Below are 19,067 nucleotides of genomic sequence, written 5' to 3' on the forward strand. Positions count from 1 at the left end.
TAAAAAAACTTATATTTTGGGTTCTGATGGGGTTGGACAGTTGCTCATTTAAGTTATATTTTTCAAGAATCAATGGCTATTTATCATTCACTTAAAAGTCAACAAATGGATGTAGCAATCACAGATTGCCACTTTAATGTTTGTAAAGCTTCCATTCTCTGCTTGCCTTCCCATTAATAGGCACTCTGGGGAAAGAGAAGAAAATGCAATCACTACCCGGACTGCTAACCTTGACTTCCTGGGCTTCTTTCAACTGAAAGAAAAAAAGCTCTGCCTCAAAACAACACTCGCTTTCGCTGAGAGGAGGGGGTGAGGTTGTCTGGCTTAATGAGTTGTGCTTAGAAAAGCGTATGCAGTGAGCCCCTGAACATTATGTATTAGCCTCTAGCAGGGAAGAATGAGATGTATCTGCAACAATATGTGACTATTTTTTTACTTCAGTTTATTTGAGTAAATACTTTAACACTTCTTTTTCTTAAAACTGCATTGTTCGTTAAGGGCTTGTAACTAAGCATTTCACTGTAAGGTCTACCACACCTGTTGTATTCGGCGCATGTGACAAATACCATTTGATTTGACTTGAAGTTGAAGCAGAGAAACTGAATTGTGAATTGCAATTTAGTTATGAAGCATTTACAAATTGTTTGCGTGTTGTTTACTCTGCCAAGAGAGTTACAAAAAAAGCTAACTAAGGTAATTCTAGAATAAATATGAGTGTAAACCATCCTATCCAAAATGTGTCTGGTTTTAGAGTAAAATAATAAACGTCACATTAGAAACGTAAAAAAGTATTTAGCTGTCATAAAGGACTGTATAAAAAAGAATCTCAAGAAATGGAGTGACAATGAAAAGCTTGTAGTGTATTGTGTCTGAACATCAGGCCTTCACTTCAACTGCTCTCCGTTCAATCCCCAAAAGGCCCCGCTCTACAATGAAAAACAGCCCTCTCTTCACAACAGCATTTGTAAGGACTACTTGTTCCTTAAATCCGTCAATTCATTAACTCCCCCCCTGCTGCCACCCCCTTTAACAAGCACCAGCTAATCCCAAAGGAACACACAAAAAGGATAGTGCTAGGAGGGGTGGGCGAGTATGCTCACTCATGGGATGGCAAGGACATTTTCTTTCATGTCGTGGTAAAAAGGGAGTGGATTTCTTGTTCTGTTCATCTCTCACACTCCAGCCCAAACGTCCAGATGAAGATATAAGGGCCATGTAAAGCAGCCCTCCCTCCCCATCCTTTGGCCATACACTAGGTCAGGGTTCCCCAACAGCGAATTTGTCCCGCGGGTGGTTTTAGCAAAAAAAACTAAACAAAAAACACATACAGTACTCATTCAAGGGTTTTTCTTTATTTTTACTATTGAAAGTTTCTTCAAGTGCAGTTGCAAAAACCATCAAGCGCTATGATGATACTGGCTCTCATGAGGACAGCCACAGGACAAGGAAGACCCAGAGTTACCTGCTGCAGAGGATACGTTATTTAGAGTTAACTGCACCTCAGATTGCAGCCCAAATAAATGCTTCGCAGAGTTCAAGTAACAGACATATCTCAACATCAACTGTTCAAAGGAGACTGTGTGAATCAGGCCTTCATGGTCGAATTTCTGCAAAGAAAGCACTACTAAAGGACACCAATAAGAAGAAGAGATTTGCTTGGGCCAAGAAACACGAGCAATGGACTAGACTGGTGGAAATCTGTCCTTTGGTCTGATGAGTCCAAATTTGACATTTTTGTTCCAACCGCAGTGTCTTTGTGAGACGCAGAGTAGGTGAACGGATGATCTCCGCATGTGTGGTTCCTACCGTAAAGCATTGAGGAGAAGGTGTGGTGGTGCTTTGCTGGTGGCACAGTCAGTGATTTATTTAGACATCAAGGCACCCTTAATCAGCATGGCTACCACCGCATTCTGCAGCAATATGCCATCCCATCTGGTTTGCGCTTAGTGGGACTATTATTTGTTTTTCCACAGGACAATGAGCCAACACACTTCCAGGCTGTGTAAGGGCTATTTGACCAAGAAAGTGATGGAGTGCTGCATTAGATGACGTAGCCTCCACAATCTCCCGACCTCAACCCAATTGAGATGAGTTGGACTACAGAGTGAAGGAAAAGCAGTCAACAAGTGCTCAGCATACGTGGGAACTCTTTCAAGACTGTTGGGAAAGCATTCCAGGTGAAGCTGGTTGAGAGAATGCCAAGAGTGTGCAAAGTTGTCATCAAGGCATAGATAGGGTGGCTACTTTGAAGAATATCAAATATACATTTGTTGAACACTTTGTGTTATTTCATAGTTTGATGTCTTCACTATTATTCTACAATGTAGAAAATGGTACAAATAAAGAAAAAACATTGAATGAGTAGGTGTCCAAACTTTGACTGGTACTGTATATTATTTTATTATTTATAATTTTCATTGTTGGACATAAAATACTGTAAAAACACCAGGAAATCAGCTCCAAGTAATACACATTTTAGAACTCTGTTCCCAAGTATACCCACCCATAAGAGAGAGACACGTGATCATATACAAATGTAAGCAAGGTTTTAAATTATTATGTTTTAGTTAAATATATATCTGTTTGGGCTTTTTGCAGTCTACAAATTATTTCCAATTAGTGTTCTGGCACCACAACCATCCCTCAAGAAAATAAATTGTCCAGTGGCTGAATCTAGATGATCCCTGCACTAGGCCTTAGTCCCAGCCCATAGGCCCCAGCCCATAGCCCCGAGCCCATAGGCCCCAGCCCATAGGCCCCGAGCCCATAGGCCCCGAGCCCATAGGCCCCGAGCCCATAGGCCCCGAGCCCATAGGTCCTGTGAGCTGACCAGTTGCTCAAATTCAAAGATAAGAAAAACAAAGATAAGGAATCTGTTCATTTAGCAAAGTCAAAATGCCTTATACAAATATAGACACGTTAACACAAGCAACACATCAGATTGCATGATTGATCAATACTGACAGTTTTGTGGTATGGAGTCCGACAAAGAACAGACTGTCACTTCAGTTGTTCACTCCTCTGATACATACCATCTCTATGTTGCTATCCTTGTAACATTCAAAGTGTTGCAAGGATACGAGCACTCAAAGCCTGCCTTGTTAACACCAAAAAGTTGGCAACAGGCCAAATTGAAAATACCCTGATAGGCCATTAAAATCTCAAGTAGAACCCCTGTGCTTGTAACTGGCTTTCCCGCAGTAGCTTTTCTCCGACTGCTATCAAAACCAAATCAAACTTCCTGTCATGCTTGGCTGCACACGTCAGAGCTGGGCGCAGTGCGACAGCTTGTCGAGGGCAGACGCATTGTTGATGCTTAATGAAGCAAGCATGTTTGAGTTGGGGCTAAACGCTGACCCCCACTCACAAAGGGTTAACAGGCTCCAGTATGGGGCTGTAGGTTACTGCAGTCTTGTTGGGACATCTGTAGTTTCATGTCAGGGTGTTTACAGTGGATACGGCTCATCTGTAAGTGATGACTGTCGTCTTCGACCACGCTCCAAACCTCCGGATGTCTGGGTAAATCACATCCGAAGGAGTGGGCGTCATCTGATGGTGAGTCGGCGGCCACACGTGGCAGGGCACCGTGTGCATGTCACCTACCTTTAGCAGCATGGGGATCAGACAAGGCTGGCAGTTAGGAGAGACAGGGGATGGGTGGCATGAGGAGTCGGAGTGGCAGAAGTAAAAGCTCCGGTCACATTCCGAGCCAATGAGAGCCGGACGGCTCTGAGAAGCAGGGGATAGGAAGTGACAGGTGAGAAGGAGGTGAGCAGAAGATGTGTCCGCTGTCACTGTTCACACGGCTCACAGTGCTGCCCTTTCGCTCCCTTTGCCATGGGCTGCTGTAACCGTGCTCCGCTCCCAAACACACCCGTCTCCATGAAGATGCAAGCCACACCTGCACAGACTCATGCTGGTGGCAAAGCTCAATGAGTCCACTCTTTCGTCATCTGTCAATCAAAACCAATGATCCACAAAAAGTTGTCAAAGTTAACAAGTGTCCCCTTTTCAAGGAACACCTTTTTCCAGAAATCACAAGTCCCTTTCACAACCATTGTACAAAGAGTGTGATTATAAAAGACTACGTAAAGGGAAATGTACAGGCGGAAATCTACTTTGTGCAACAGCATCTAACCTATGACAGCTAACCTATGACAGCTCTGAAAAGGAAATGGTACACTCAACCAGTTCATTGACAACTTTTGTTCTCAAAGTGCAAAGGCTAACCCCAAAATGCCAGGGTGCACCCACACATCACAAGGAAAAGGCATGGGTTTTGTATATGGCAGATCTGACAGATTGTTTTATATAATTTAAAAGAAAATGTTACATTCGCCAAGACCCACCCCTTTTTGTTTACAAAGACAAGTAAGTTACAGATTGCATAAGGCTGTTCCATAAAGCTACCTCCATCTCAGTCTGTGGCCTCACGCTACCCGATGCCACCTTCCACTCCCTTCCACAACCTTTCTGGCAGCATCAGAGAACTGAATAGGCATCAATTATTCAAATTAGAACTCCAACTGACAAAAAGCCAGTTCCAGCAATCTCCCCTGTTTATACATGGTGATTACACAGAGGCTAATCAGTACGTTCTCTAATTGGCTAAATTACTCAACAAAGAGAGAAAGCACATATATTACCATTTATCACAGGGGAAGTCAAGCATGGGGTTATTTGAGGTAAGTGGGAAACTAATAGCCGTAAAGGCGTCTACATACTGCGCCTAGCAGAACTCGGCTGTGCCTTCCATAATCCCTTAAAATACCTTCGCTTGAAATACGAGGAAAAAGCAGTAATAGCACTGTTAGTCCATCTTGAGACCCAGTAGTCAGTATACACTTCCTAGATACAGTAACTCAAAAAATCTGAAATCTATTTAGAAGTTTTTGCAGAGGTCTTAGTCATGGAATTTTACATCCAAGATGTTTGGTGCAGTATTTCTCAAGTGAAAAAATGTGCATGAAAAGTAGTTGTCTCGTTGAATGACAACAAACACTTTATTGAAGAATCCCTACTGTTGACCAATCACTGACGAAGGGGTGTAGACTTCGCCTACGAACTTCGGCTTACCTCAGGAAAAAATGTGTGCATGAAAAGCCTTGTACAAAGATGAAAACAAACAAAAATGTCACAAAATGTAATCATAATGGGAAGCATGCGGATGCCTTAAGTAAGAAGGATCGAGTGGAGCTGTTAAGCCGACAAGTGGCCAAGGCATACTGCTCATAGCAGACTAAATACAAGAAATAAATGACGTGCTTTTGACAAAAGTACTGTACCAACTCATGCCCAGAAAATATTATTATATTTCATTATAATTATTTGGTGGTCCTGAACATTTTTCTCTGTGTAAAAACCTTGGATATTTGGTTAAATCTAAACATCAACCCTCAAACATATATAGTTTCAGAAATTGTGTGCAGATATGAATAATGATAAACCAAAGAAAAATAGATAACAAGAAAACATGGAGGACGAAAAGGGAACAATTATCAACCTATTAAAAACTGATATAGAACCTGTATTTATTTTCTAATTATACTACGCTCCGATGCAGAGTTAACAGCTAAGTGATCATTTGTATGCAGAGACTCCGTACACGTTCTCTCTCTTTCTCAAAGAATGGAGAAATGAAAAATAGACAATGAAAGAGCCAACCTGGGTGGGTGGTTACTATTGTGGTATTATCAAGTCCCTTTTTGCAGGACTCGCCTTTACATCACACAAAACCCCACAGTTTCTCTTTTACCTACATATTTCTGATTCCTTGATTTCTGAAATGTGAAATAAAAAGTATACAAGCTTTTCTATGGGTGTATGACAGCCTATAGGGGCAATGAATGGAAGAGTGTGAACAAGATTCCCACCAGGCACAGACATCAGTTTGGTTGAGTTGAAACTAACGTGAAATCAACAAAAAAATGTCACCATTTCATTGGATTTAGGTTAAAAGTTGTGTGAAAAAAAGACAAAATTCCTCTCCCTACCGATGATGACTTTCTGAAAACCCAATCAGTTTTCCATGTTGATTCCACACCATCACATTACATTTTTGGGGTTTCGTGGAACGTTGATTCAACAAGTTTCACTGAGTCTTTTCAGAGTCTTTTCACTAGTTATAGATTTTTTTAAATCATCTTGACAATTACCATCTGAGCTCCGGAGCCAACATTTCAGTTCGGCAAACAGTAAAAGCAAAAATCTGTAGGTGCTTTAATACAACACTTAACTAATTTGTGGAGCTTTTGATGTATGTACCTATTGCCATGGATGTGGGAGGCACAGAAGGCATAGCTGTAATGTAGAAGGGTGGGGTCGACCAGGGTGTTGTTCTCAGAGTAGTCCATCAGGTCCCGGAGGTAGCTGAGGTGGCGGTGGCAGCCCCTCACACCGTAGCGGGCGCAGTACTCATCCAGCACAAACACCTGACCTGGACTGAACCATCCCTGTGGACACAAACAGAGGAAAGGCTAGAGAGGATCGTTTTTACTTATCGGGATGCCTGCCACTGATGGTCTCTAACAGGATGGTCTGCCGGAATCTGTGGAGAAAAAAACCCCAAATAGATAATTACAGCTTCTTTTATTTTTAAAGGAGGATGGAATTTTGAACTCCTTAAGTATTTTGATTTTATTTGTGAAAAGATGGGAGCAAATGAATAGAGGGATGAGAAATGCAGAGTGCTGAAGTGGGGACGGAAGCGGGACACCCGCCGCGGGGGGATTGTATATGGTTCCGTGGAAGAGACATTACCGTTTGACCAAACCACGGGCCATAGTTACGCCTTCTGTGCCAACATTGATTGGAAACTAGATGTTTTTGATTTATATAAATCAGGGGTGTCAAACTGTTTCACCGCAGGCCACATTCAGTCTTCACCAAGGCCCAGATTGCCGCACTTAAAATGTATTATATTTCCTTGCCATCAAACTCAGCAAAAAAATATCCCTCCATCTATTGCTTTTGGAATTTTCTAAACTCCCTGACTGTTAAGCTTTCATTTCGATTACTGTTAGCAAGGTGGACAGAGAAAAGAGACTATAAATGGAGGTCCATTATTTCTACACAGTTTCCATTTGGTTTAAGACATTACAAAGTTGATCAAGATCCTTTTGTTTTGTTGAAAAAATATATATTCTGATGATTATGTTTTTTACTCTCCATTATCACTGTAAATACAGACCCTCTGCAATAAGCTGTTAGAGAAAATCCCAGACTATTTCCAATGATTAAACAAATGAGAGCAAGGTTAACCCGCCAACAATTAATTCACCAAAAAAATAAAAATAATAATAAATTCACTCGAAGTAGGAAGTGATCTGAAATCTTGGAACGTTCATTAGTTCATTCATCCTGCGCATAATAACTAAATTAGGCATGAATCTTAAACCTAATTAAGACGCCTCTCGGAAGGAATATTAACAAATTAGCACCTCCGCCAAGCAGTCGCCCATAACGACGCCAATAGATCCCTGGCATGGCAACCGTGACTCTTCGGGTGGCGATGGTTGACCTGGGAGCGACCCAGACATGTGCAATACCGTGCCCTACAAATCTGTCACTGAATCCTTTCTATTTCCACATTAAATTTGCACTTGACACTTAAATGGAAGGCAGAATAAATCTTTCTATTTGTCTTGAGATTTAGAGTCAATGGATACAAATGATAACGGGCTCCAATTCTTGGTCTTCCTCATACTGCAAATAAAAGCAACCTACTTCTTGAGACATTCTGATAGGGACTGGGTCAGAGATTTCAATCCTGGAGAGAATAGGACTCCTTCATGTCTTAATGTACTGTCAGAGACTCTTTGTACAGTCAATAAAACATAGCTTCACTAAGTGAGTTGGAAATGACCTGACTTCACCACAAGTCCTTTTCTCTCTCTCTGTCGCTTCTACTTCTCTAATTCTCCCTTTAACTCCTCCTTTAGTTAGTCATTCTCTCTCTCCCTCTTTCTATCGTTCATTCCCCAACTCTCTGTCTCTTTCGTTCATTCCCCAACTCTCTGTCTCTTTCGTTCATTCCCCAACTCTCTGTCTCTTTCGTTCATTCCCCAACTCTCTGTCTCTTTCGTTCATTCCCCAACTCTCTGTCTCTTTCGTTCATTCCCCAACTCTCTGTCTCTTTCGTTCATTCCCCAACTCTGTCTCTTTCCTTCTCCCCTCTCATTTGTTCCCCCCTCTCTCTCTTTCATTCATTCGTTCCTCCCGCTCTCTTTCGTTTGTTCCACCGCCACCCCCCCTCTCTCTCTCTCGATAGTCCCCCCATCCCAACCTCTCTCTCTCGTTTGTTCCCCCTCGCTCTCTCGTCCCCCCTCTCTCATTCACCCCCTCTCTCTCTCGTTCGTCCCACCCCCCCATCTCCCTCTCTCTCGTTCGTTCCAACCCCTCTCTCTCGTTCGATCCCCCCCTCTCTCTCGTTCGTTCCCCCCCCCTCTCTCTCGTTCGATCCCCCCCCCTCTCTCTCGTTCGATCCCCCCCTCTCTCTCGTTCGTTCCCCCCCCCCTCTCTCTCGTTCGTCCCCCCCCCTCTCTCGTTCGTTCCCCCCCCTCTCTCGTTCGTTCCCCCCCCTCTCTCGTTCGTTCCCCCCCCCCCTCTCTCGTTCGTTCCCCCCCCCTCTCTCGTTCGTCCTCGTTCCCCCCCCCTCTCGTTCGTTTCGTTCGTTCCCCCCTATCCCCTTCTCTCTCGTTCGTCCCCCCCCTCTCTCTCGTTCGTTCCCCCCCTCTCTCTCGTTCGTTCCCCCCCTCTCTCTCGTTCGTTCCCCCCCTCTCGTTCGTTCCCCCCTATCCCCCTCTCTCTCGTTCCCCCCATCCCCCTCTTTCTCGTTCGTTCCCCCTCCCTCTCTCGTTCGTTCCCCCTCCCTCCCTCGTTCGTTCCCCCTCCCTCTCTCGTTCGTTCCCCCTCCCTCTCTCGTTCGTTCCCCCTCCCTCTCTCGTTCGTTCCCCCCCCCCCCATCTCCCTCCCTCGTTCGTCCCCCCCCCCCATCTCCCTCCCTCGTTCGTTCCCCCCCATCTCCCTCCCTCGTTCGTTCCCCCCCATCTCCCTCCCTCGTTCGCCCCCCCCCCCCTCTCCCGAATCTCCCTCCCTCCCCCTCTCTCTCCGAATCTCCACCTCTGAATCTCCCTCCCTCCACCTCTGAATCTCCCTCCCTCCACCTCTGAATCTCCCTCCCTCCACCTCTGAATCTCCCTCCCTCCACCTCTGAATCTCCCTCCCTCCACCTCTGAATCTCCCTCCCTCCACCTCTGAATCTCCCTCCCTCCACCTCTGAATCTCCCTCCCTCCACCTCTGAATCTCCCTCCCTCCACCTCTGAATCTCCCTCCCTCCACCTCTGAATCTCCCTCCCTCCACCTCTGAATCTCCCTCCCTCCACCTCTGAATCTCCCTCCCTCCACCTCTGAATCTCCCTCCCTCCACCTCTGAATCTCCCTCCCTCCACCTCTGAATCTCCCTCCCTCCACCTCTGAATCTCCCTCCCTCCACCTCTGAATCTCCCTCCCTCCACCTCTGAATCTCCCTCCCTCCACCTCTGAATCTCCCTCCCTCCACCTCTGAATCTCCCTCCCTCCACCTCTGAATCTCCCTCCCTCCACCTCTGAATCTCCCTCCCTCCACCTCTGAATCTCCCTCCCTCCACCTCTGAATCTCCCTCCCTCCACCTCTGAATCTCCCTCCCTCCACCTCTGAATCTCCCTCCCTCCACCTCTGAATCTCCCTCCCTCCACCTCTGAATCTCCCTCCCTCCACCTCTGAATCTCCCTCCCTCCACCTCTGAATCTCCCTCCCTCCACCTCTGAATCTCCCTCCCTCCACCTCTGAATCTCCCTCCCTCCACCTCTGAACTAATATAATAATACAAAAGAATACATCCGAGCGCCCTGCCGCCTGGCAGCATGTGACAAGATGTTCCACTGTGACAAACAGATGGCCCACTCACTCCTTGGTGCTGAACGCTTAATTGGCTATTAACGAGCCGACTGCCTCGTTAGCTCTCTCTTTCTAACGAACATGGTTGCTGTAGGCTGAGTGACAGGGGCTCTTCTAAGACTGGTCTAGGTCAATGCTGTATCAAAGCTTGAAAAATGGAACCCGCTAAAGTTCAAGTTGTCGTATCAAAACCTGCTGAACTTAGTCTGCTGTGTGAAATTTGGCGAAACAAATAGGAAGGAGGGAGATTTAAACTTTTTATTTGCTTTAGATTAGAACAACCATGTACACCCAGTAGTCACTAACCTTTTCTGAGTCAAGATCACTTTGAGTCAAAATGCAAACCAAAATCTAACGCTCAGATTTTTTTTAAACATTACTTAAAAAATGTGATGATAGCCTTCATCTGATGGCCAGTCTGAGGGGAGGGAGCAGCGGTGAGAAATAATAAATAATTAAAACAACGCAAGCTATCGGAAAACTTTACTATACTCATTCATTGTAGCTGTAGTGATGGTTGTAGCGTGAGTGGAAGAAGTATCAACTTTGCTGTGTGTTCGAGGCTTCTTTTTACAGTCTATGGCTCGAGAAATGTGCAGACACTGATCCAGGGGTGGAAAAAGAACCCAAATTCTCATACTTGAGTAAAAGTAAAGATACATTAATAGAAAATGACTCAAGTAAGTGAAAGTCGCCCAGTAGAATACTACTTAAGTAAAAGTCTAAAAGTATTTGGTTTTAAATATACTTAAGTATCAAAAGGTAAATGGAATTGCTAAATATACTTAAGTATCAAAATTAAAAGTAATAGTACATATAATTTCATATTCTTTATATTAAGCAAACCAGACGGCAACATGTGTTTTTTTTAATTTATGGATCGCCAGGGGCACACTCCAACACTCACATAACTTACAAACCAAACATTTGTGTTTACTGATTCTGCCAGATCAGAGGGATGACCACGTGTTCTCTTGATAAGTGGGTGAATTTGACAATTTTCCTGTCTTGCTAAGCATTCAAAATGTAACGTGTACTTTAGTGTCAGGGAAAATGTAGTAAAAGTACATTATTTTCATTATAAATGTAGTGAAGCAAAAGTTATATATCGTAAATTGTAAAGTCAAGTACAGATACACCCAAAAACTACTTAAGTAAAAAAAACTTTAAAGTGCTACTTAAAACCTGTCTAGCCCCGGGGTGCCGCTAGCGGCACACCCCCCCCACCCCCACTGAAAAGGCAGAGCCAGCCGCGAAATTCAAATTTTTTTTTTTTTTTTAATATTTAACTTTCACACATTAAAGTCCAATACAGCTAATGAAAGACACAGATCTTGTGAATCCAGCCAACATGTCCGATTTTTAAAATGTTTTACAGGGAAGACACAATATGTAAAGATGTACATCTATTACCTAAAAACACATTAGCATAATCGACCATCTTTTCTTTGTCCACCAACACCAGTAGCTATCACCAATTCGGCTAAACTAAGATATTGATAGCCACCAACCAAGAAAAAACCTCCTCAGATGACAGTCTGATAACATATTTATGGTATAGGATAGGTTTTGTTAGAAAAATGTGCATATTTCAGGTAGATGTCATAGTTTACAATTGCACCCACCGTCACAAATGGACTAGAATAATTACAATGAGCAACGTGTTTACCTAACTACTAATCATCAAACATTTCGTAAAAATACACAGCATACACTAATCGAAAGACACAGATCCTGTGAATACAGACAATATTTCAGATTTTCTAAGTGTCTTACAGCGAAAACACAATAAATCGTTATATTAGCATAGCACATGTGCAAACATTACCCCAGCATTGATTCTAGCCAAAGAGAGCGATAACGTAAACATCGCCAAAATATATTAATTTTTTCACTAACCTTCTCAGAATTCTTCAGATGACACTCCTGTAACATCACATTACAACATACATATACAGTTTGTTCGAAAATGTGCATATTTAGCCACCAAAATCATGGTTAGACAATGAGAAAAGTAGCCCAGCTGGTCAGAAAATGTCGTGCGCCATATTAGACAGTGATCTAGTCGTATACATAAATATTCATAAACGTGACTAAAAAATATAGGGTGGACAGCGATTGATAGACAATTTAATTCTTAATACAATCGCGGAATTACATTTTTTAAATTATCCTTACTTTTCAATACAGTTTGCGCCAAGCGAAGCTACGTCAAAAAAGATGGCGTCCTAAGCCACTAACATTTTTCGACAGAAACACGATTTATCATAATAAATTGTTCCTACTTTGAGCTGTTCTTCCATCAGAATCTTGGTCAAAGAATCCTTTCTTGGGTCTAATCGTCTTTTGGTCGAAAGCTGTCCTCTTGCCATGCAGAAATGCACATTGTGTTCGGCATGAACTGGAACGGTGCCCAGAGATTCACAGTGGCTCAGAAATAAATGTCCCAAAATCGCACTAAACGGATATAAATTGCTATAAAACGCTTTAAATTAACTACCTTATGATGTTTTTAACTCCTATAACGAGTAAAAATATGACCGGAGAAATATAACTGGCTACACTAATGCTTGGTAAAACAGTAGGTCGGTGTCCTCCGCGCGCCTGACGCACGTAGAAAAGAGTTCCTACCTACAGGATTTTTTCATTTATAGTGGCTGTGATTGGGCAATCGATACCATTCAAAGCGTCATCACGTAAAGGCATCCAGGGGAAGACGTAAGCAGTGTCCGTATACTCATAGGAATAACAGTGGTCTTAAAACTGACTCCAGAACAGGGGCCAAAATGTGTGAAATCTGACTCCATGTCAGGGAAATTGCTGTAGAATGAGTTCTGTTCCACTTAGAGACAAAATTTCAACGGCTATAGAAACTATAGACTGTTTTCTATCCAATAATAATAATAATATGCATATTGTACGATCAAGAATTTTGTAGGAAGCCGTTTAAAAAATTACACGATTTCCATAAATAGTGACAACAGCACCCCCTAGCCTTAACAGGTTTAAGTACTTTACACCACTGCACTGATCTGTGCTGATTGGCCAGCGGTAGCCCTATAGCTGCACTTCATTTGCTCTCTGGGCCTGCCGGGTAGCCAGAGTTCTACCTTGAGACATGAAATTGATCAAAATGGTGTGGACTAACAGTGAGATGCTTACGGCCCGTCCCAACAATACAGAGGAAACAGAAATAATAGAAACATAATAACACAAGGAATAAATCCACAGTGAGTAACAATAACTTGGCTTTAGACACGGGGTACCAGTACCGACTCCATGTGCAGGGGTACGAGCTAATTGAGGTAGACATGTACATATAGGTTGGGATAAAGTGACTCAAAACGTCCCGTGACCTGAATGTGGCTCGTGACCCACCAGTTCAGAATCACTGCACTAACACACACAGACAAGGAAACACAAACACGCATGCCAAATATTGGTCTTCACATAATGTCCAGGTCCGCAGGAGTGGAAAGAGTACTGAAATATCCTACTCATGTACTGTTACTTTAGTAGAGGCACTGTTACTTGAATGTATTTTATCTCAAGTAGAAGAACAGTTAATTTAATGTATTTTTTCTCAAGTAGAAGAACTGTTACTTTAATGCAAGTAGAAGTAAACTTACTGACTTCCAACACTCAAAAAAGTGCAAGTACTCGGAAAAGCTACTCAATTACAGTAACGAGAGTAGTTGTAATTAGTTACTGTTCACCAATGGTGTTCAGTATATGATCCCATGACCCTGCACTTCAAGCTTGACCACCCAACTCTTTTTTTTCTAAAGACCTGCGTGTGTGTGCGTATACTCCAGGTTCCTGGGTATAGTCCAAGAATCTGATTGGTTTATCCGCTGTTAGATGACAATACATACCAGCCACTCTGTTCCACTGTATCAAAGTGTTTATGTACAGCAGGATTCTATTCACATTGGGGAAACTCCATAAGTACGACAAGAAATCTGACTTTCTAAAGTTGGACAACCCAAATCTGATCTACCACCAAAAGGGCTGACCCTACTTCTTAACAGACGTTCCTGTCCTAAGGCCTTGTCATTCTGAATGTGGCTTCAACGGAGACTACAAGTTGATACACAAAGCCCTTGACAAAGCCCTTGTCATTAACAAAGCCATTCACATGAATAAAGTGTGTGGAGGGAGCTCATCCTGTGTTAGTCTGAGTTGAATGAGGAATCGTTAGTAGGACTATGACAGACTGACCAGCTGAATCCAGGTGCAAGGAGACGGGTTAAAAAAGGATTTTAAAATCTTGAGACAACTGAGACATGGATTGTGTATGTTTGCCATTCAGAGGGTGAATGGGCAAGACAAATAGTTTGTGCCTTTGAACGTGGTATGGTAGTAGGTGCTAGGCACACTGGTATGAGTGTGTCAAGAACTGCAATGCTGCTGGGTTTTCCACACTCAACAGTGTCCTGTGTGTATCAAGAATGGTCCGCCACTCAAAGAACATCAAGCCAACTGGACACAACTGTGGAAGCATTGGAGTCAACATGGACCAGCATCCCTGTATAACGCTTTCGACACCTTGTAGAGTCCATGCCCTGACGAATTGAGACTGTTCTGAGGGCAAATGGGGGCAACTCAACATTACGTAGGTGTCCTAATGTTTTATACATTCAGTGCATAAAGGGATTGGGTCTGATTCTAAATCTGAAAGATGGCCTATTTACACTACTATATTTCACATTCAAAATCTGGGTTTAGCGCAATTCCTGGATTTGAAAGGGAATTGACCACTATGGAACATATGGCCAGGTCCACACACCCTCCCCCCTTTACTCCTTCTCTGTGGCCCCTCTCCACTGAATAGGCTCAGCAGTGGTCTGTGGGGGTCATGTTTTTATTTGTGAAGTATTGATTAGTACCGTTTATCCCCCCTCGTTGAGTGTGAGCGCTCCCAAACCCCTGAGGCATAAAGCCTTTGCGAGGCCTCTCTCCCACTCCAAAATTGGAAGCCTGTCTCCTTTCTTTGCGCTGGCTTGGACTACAATATTATTTCTCAGAAATGTCTGGCATATAAATAAACATTCAATAATGTCCCATCTCTCGCTCTCTCTCACCAGGCAGGAGAAGGAGTCATTCATCCGGTGCTGTAGGGTCCGTTTCTGCAGCATGGGGAACAAGGCGGCGTGGTCGAAACGACAGGGCACCGCAGAGATCAGATCCTCTACCCCCTGCCTCTGAGAGCGATCCAGACCTGAGAGAGAGAGACAGAGAGAAAGCAGACAGAGAGTGGGTGAGACAAAGAGACCGAATGAGTATTAGAGCTATAGAGAAACAGTTGAACAAAAAAATCCATTCCGTCCTTCATCTCCGTCAATGAAAATAATAACAATGAAGTGCATCTTTGCAACACCTGGTAGCACAGAGTGACAGACTCCTCCAGTCCAAATCACAACATACACACTGATATACAAGTCGGGTAGACAGAATGATGGAACATAATTCACGTCTTTGAGTACAACCGTGAAACAGAAGTGTAAAAAGAGGAGGGAATTCTTATTTGACTGGATTGGCATCGTCAGTTTTTGCTGCTTTGGTTATTAGTTCCCACCTCCATTGGCGTGAAATACTCTGTGAAATCCAGGTTCCAAATTTCAACTGTAAATACGAGAAACTGACAGATACCCCCGCAACATGCGACGCTATGTGAGGAAAAACAGTGACACAAACAAACACAAGCATGTAAAGCGTCTTGTCACAACACTTTGACAATGTTAGTCTTTGTAAAGCACCACTTGAGCAAATCCAAGTCATTTGGTCAGTGGGGGATAAGCATTGACCAATGACTGTTCCTATATAGCGCCTGTGTACAGTATCTGTTGCGTGTTTGTGCCCTACATGTCGTTGTCCTTCTCTAAGCCTGGATATTTTCTATGTCACACAAAGAGCTGGTGAATGGACAGGGAAGAGAGTGAGCATCGTTTGAGCAGGAAATAACAGAACAACACACATACCATCCAGAAACAACTGATACAAGGAGGCCAGGTCAGAAAATGAAAGAAAGAAATAGGAGTGTCCAGGTTCAGATCCAGTCCTTTTAGACTCGTCCCATTTAATAGCTGGTGCTGAGCAGAACGAGCCCCCCCCCCATGAAAAGCCTAACACTCTCTTTTCCCGTATTGTAGAAATACATTTGGGACAGACTTTTCTTTACATGACACACGGCCCCACAAAAGACCAAGGCTGTAGAAAAATACCCCCCCCCCACGCCTCTGATGCCCGCGGCTTCACACCCGAGACAAGCATTAGCTTTTTATTAACGCTGCCATTTCTGGCTTGACCACCACTCTTGTACGGACAGAGAAAAGCCCAGTGCTTTGGCCGCAAGCGCTCTCTTTGACATTTGTGTTTCCCCTCTTCTTCCCTTGTTGCTTTTGTCTAAAAAAGGCAGCAGAAGTGCAATCCCCACAATCAACTCTTTTTCACCTCACTGTTTCCGTCCTCCTGTCCTTTCATTCCGATGTAGGTCATTTTACATTCTTTAATGTAATTTGGAGAAAGGCGCGGTGGAACGAGACGATTGTAAAGAAAACGAGACAAAGGGATATAGATTAAAGATGATGATGAGACGGAGAGGGAGAGACAGTATTGATTGAGGGGCTGCAGGAGGAGGCGTGATGTTAACTTATCCAGTCACTAGGAGAAATCCTATTGATCCGTGTCATCTTTAACTTCCAGCTATTATCTGTACATGAGGAGGGGGGGGGGGTGGTGTTAGAGTGTATGTCTGTCTCTGTGTGTGTGGCTGGACAGGGGGTGTTGAAGTTAGGTCAGTTATTAGAGTGTGTGTATTATGTGTGTGTATGTATGGGGTGTGTGTGTATGCATGGGGTATGTTGGCATGTGTGTTGAGTGTATGTTGCTAGACCAGTTGAAGGGGAGACGAACTTTGTTGTGTGTGTTTACAAAGCACAACCGTTGTGTCTCTCTGGAGTTAATGAATCGTAGCTGAAGGAGTACATCCCTTATGCCTGGTGTGGGACTAGAGAAGATAATATAGATACACGGAACAGCTTGGTGTGGGACTAGAGAAGATAATATAGATACACGGAACAGCTTGGTGTGGGACTAGAGAAGATAATATAGATAAACGTAACAGCTTGGTGTGGGACTAGAGAAGATGATATAGATACACGGAACAGCTTGGTGTGGGACTAGAGAAGATAATATAGATACACGGAACAGCTTGGTGTGGGACTAGAGAAGATTATATAGACACACGGAACAGCTTGGTGTGGGACTAGGGAAGAGGATATGGATACAGGGGAACAGCTTGGTGTGGGACTAGAGAAGATTATATAGATAAACGGAACAGCTTGTTGTGGGACTAGAGAAGATGATATAGATAAACGTAACAGCTTGGTGTGGGACTAGAGAAGATATTATAGATACACGGAACAGCTTGGTGTGGGACTAGAGAAGATAATATAGATACACGGAACAGCTTGGTGTGGGACTAGAGAAGATAATATAGATACACGGAACAGCTTGGTGTGGGACTAGGGAAGAGGATATAGATACACGGAACAGCTTGGTGTGGGACTAGAGAAGATGATATAGATAAACGTAACAGCTTGGTGTGGGACTAGAGAAGATAATATAGATACACGGAACAGCTTGGTGTGGGACTAGAGAAGATAATATAGATACACGGAACAGCTTGGTGTGGGACTAGGGCAGATGATATAGATAAACGGAACAGCTTGGTGTGGGACTAGGGCAGATGATATAGATAAACGGAACAGCTTGGTGTGGGACTAGAGAAGATTATATAGATACACGGAACAGCTTGGTGTGGGACTAGGGCAGATGATATAGATAAACGGAACAGCTTGGTGTGGGACTAAAGAAGATGATATAGATACACGGAACAGCTTGGTGTGGGACTAGAGAAGATTATATAGATACACGGAACAGCTTGGTGTGGGACTAGAGAAGAGGATATGGATACAGGGGAACAGCTTGGTGTGGGACTAGAGAAGAGGATATAGATACACGGAACAGCTTGGTGTGGGACTAGAGAAGAGGATATAGATACACGGAACAGCTTGGTGTGGGACTAGGGAAGAGGATATAGATACACGGAACAGCTTGGTGTGGGACTAGGGAAGAGGATATAGATACACGGAACAGCTTGGTGTGGGACTAGGGAAGAGGATATAGATACACGGAACAGCTTGGTGTGGGTCTAGGGAAGAGGATATAGATACACGGAACAGCTTGGTGTGGGACTAGGGAAGAGGATATAGATACACGGAACAGCTTGGTGTGGGACTAGGGAAGAGGATATAGATACACGGAACAGCTTGGTGTGGGACTAGGGAAGAGGATATAGATACACGGAACAGCTTGGTGTGGGACTAGGGAAGATGATATAGATACACGGAACAGCTTGGTGTGGGACGGGGAGAGTTGTAGGGGAGAGCTTGGCGCTCAATCTCTTCATATCCATCTATTTTCAGCCCCATCAGCGTTGTCACAGCAGCAGTCACATCCATGTGGCATGTGCCCCGGTGAGGTGGCAGATCCCATGATGACAGGTTATCGACGCAGGTGGAGAGAGACGCGGAGTGCTAACACCAGGCGGAGCGATGGGACTGGGTCGAGCGAGCCGGACATGGGCGCTGAGGGGAGAGACAGATGCGGACAGACAGGGTATCGGAGAATCAGCATCGCTCCCCGCCACACACAGGCACACTCATGCATGCACAGACAAACACACACACACCTTACGTAGAAACCTCCTCAGAGGTCCCAGCTGTCCTAATAGCTGTGGCTGTCATTTAAAATATGAGAGAGGCTTTAAACTACCAGACAGGTTGGACATTAGTCCTAAACGTCAAACCCCTGCTTTTCAAAACAGAAACTGACAAGAACATTGACAGGGATCAGCCTGATGAAAGTGACGTCTGTGTCACATCTCAGCAAAGCATGAAGGGAAAAGATCAGGAGCAGCTTTCTCTAAAACGACCTTCCTGTTTAGAACAAAAGGGGGTTTCAAGAGTTAGATTCCACCAGAAACAGTCTCTGTATGTCATTTATATATTATAAATTACATACAGAGACTGTATGTACATATATGGTCAGAAAAACATTACCTGA

General features: G+C 43.9%; 1 protein-coding gene across 9 annotated transcripts in view; it reads right to left on the bottom strand.

Moving 5' to 3' along the window:
• LOC129855083 (calcium-dependent secretion activator 2-like) overlaps positions 1–19,067 on the bottom strand; it is a 240,038-nt gene that overhangs the window by 85,129 nt on the left and 135,842 nt on the right. For all 9 annotated transcript variants that reach the window (XM_055922398.1, XM_055922396.1, XM_055922395.1 and 6 more), the window contains 2 exons: positions 15,023–15,159; positions 6,265–6,452 (listed from right to left, as the gene is read on the bottom strand). In XM_055922398.1, the coding sequence (XP_055778373.1) occupies positions 6,265–6,452; positions 15,023–15,159 (325 nt within the window). The remainder of the gene's footprint in view (positions 1–6,264; positions 6,453–15,022; positions 15,160–19,067) is intronic.

The sequence above is a fragment of the Salvelinus fontinalis genome, chromosome 5 (genome assembly GCF_029448725.1).
Source record: "Salvelinus fontinalis isolate EN_2023a chromosome 5, ASM2944872v1, whole genome shotgun sequence".
Lineage (NCBI taxonomy): Eukaryota > Metazoa > Chordata > Actinopteri > Salmoniformes > Salmonidae > Salvelinus > Salvelinus fontinalis.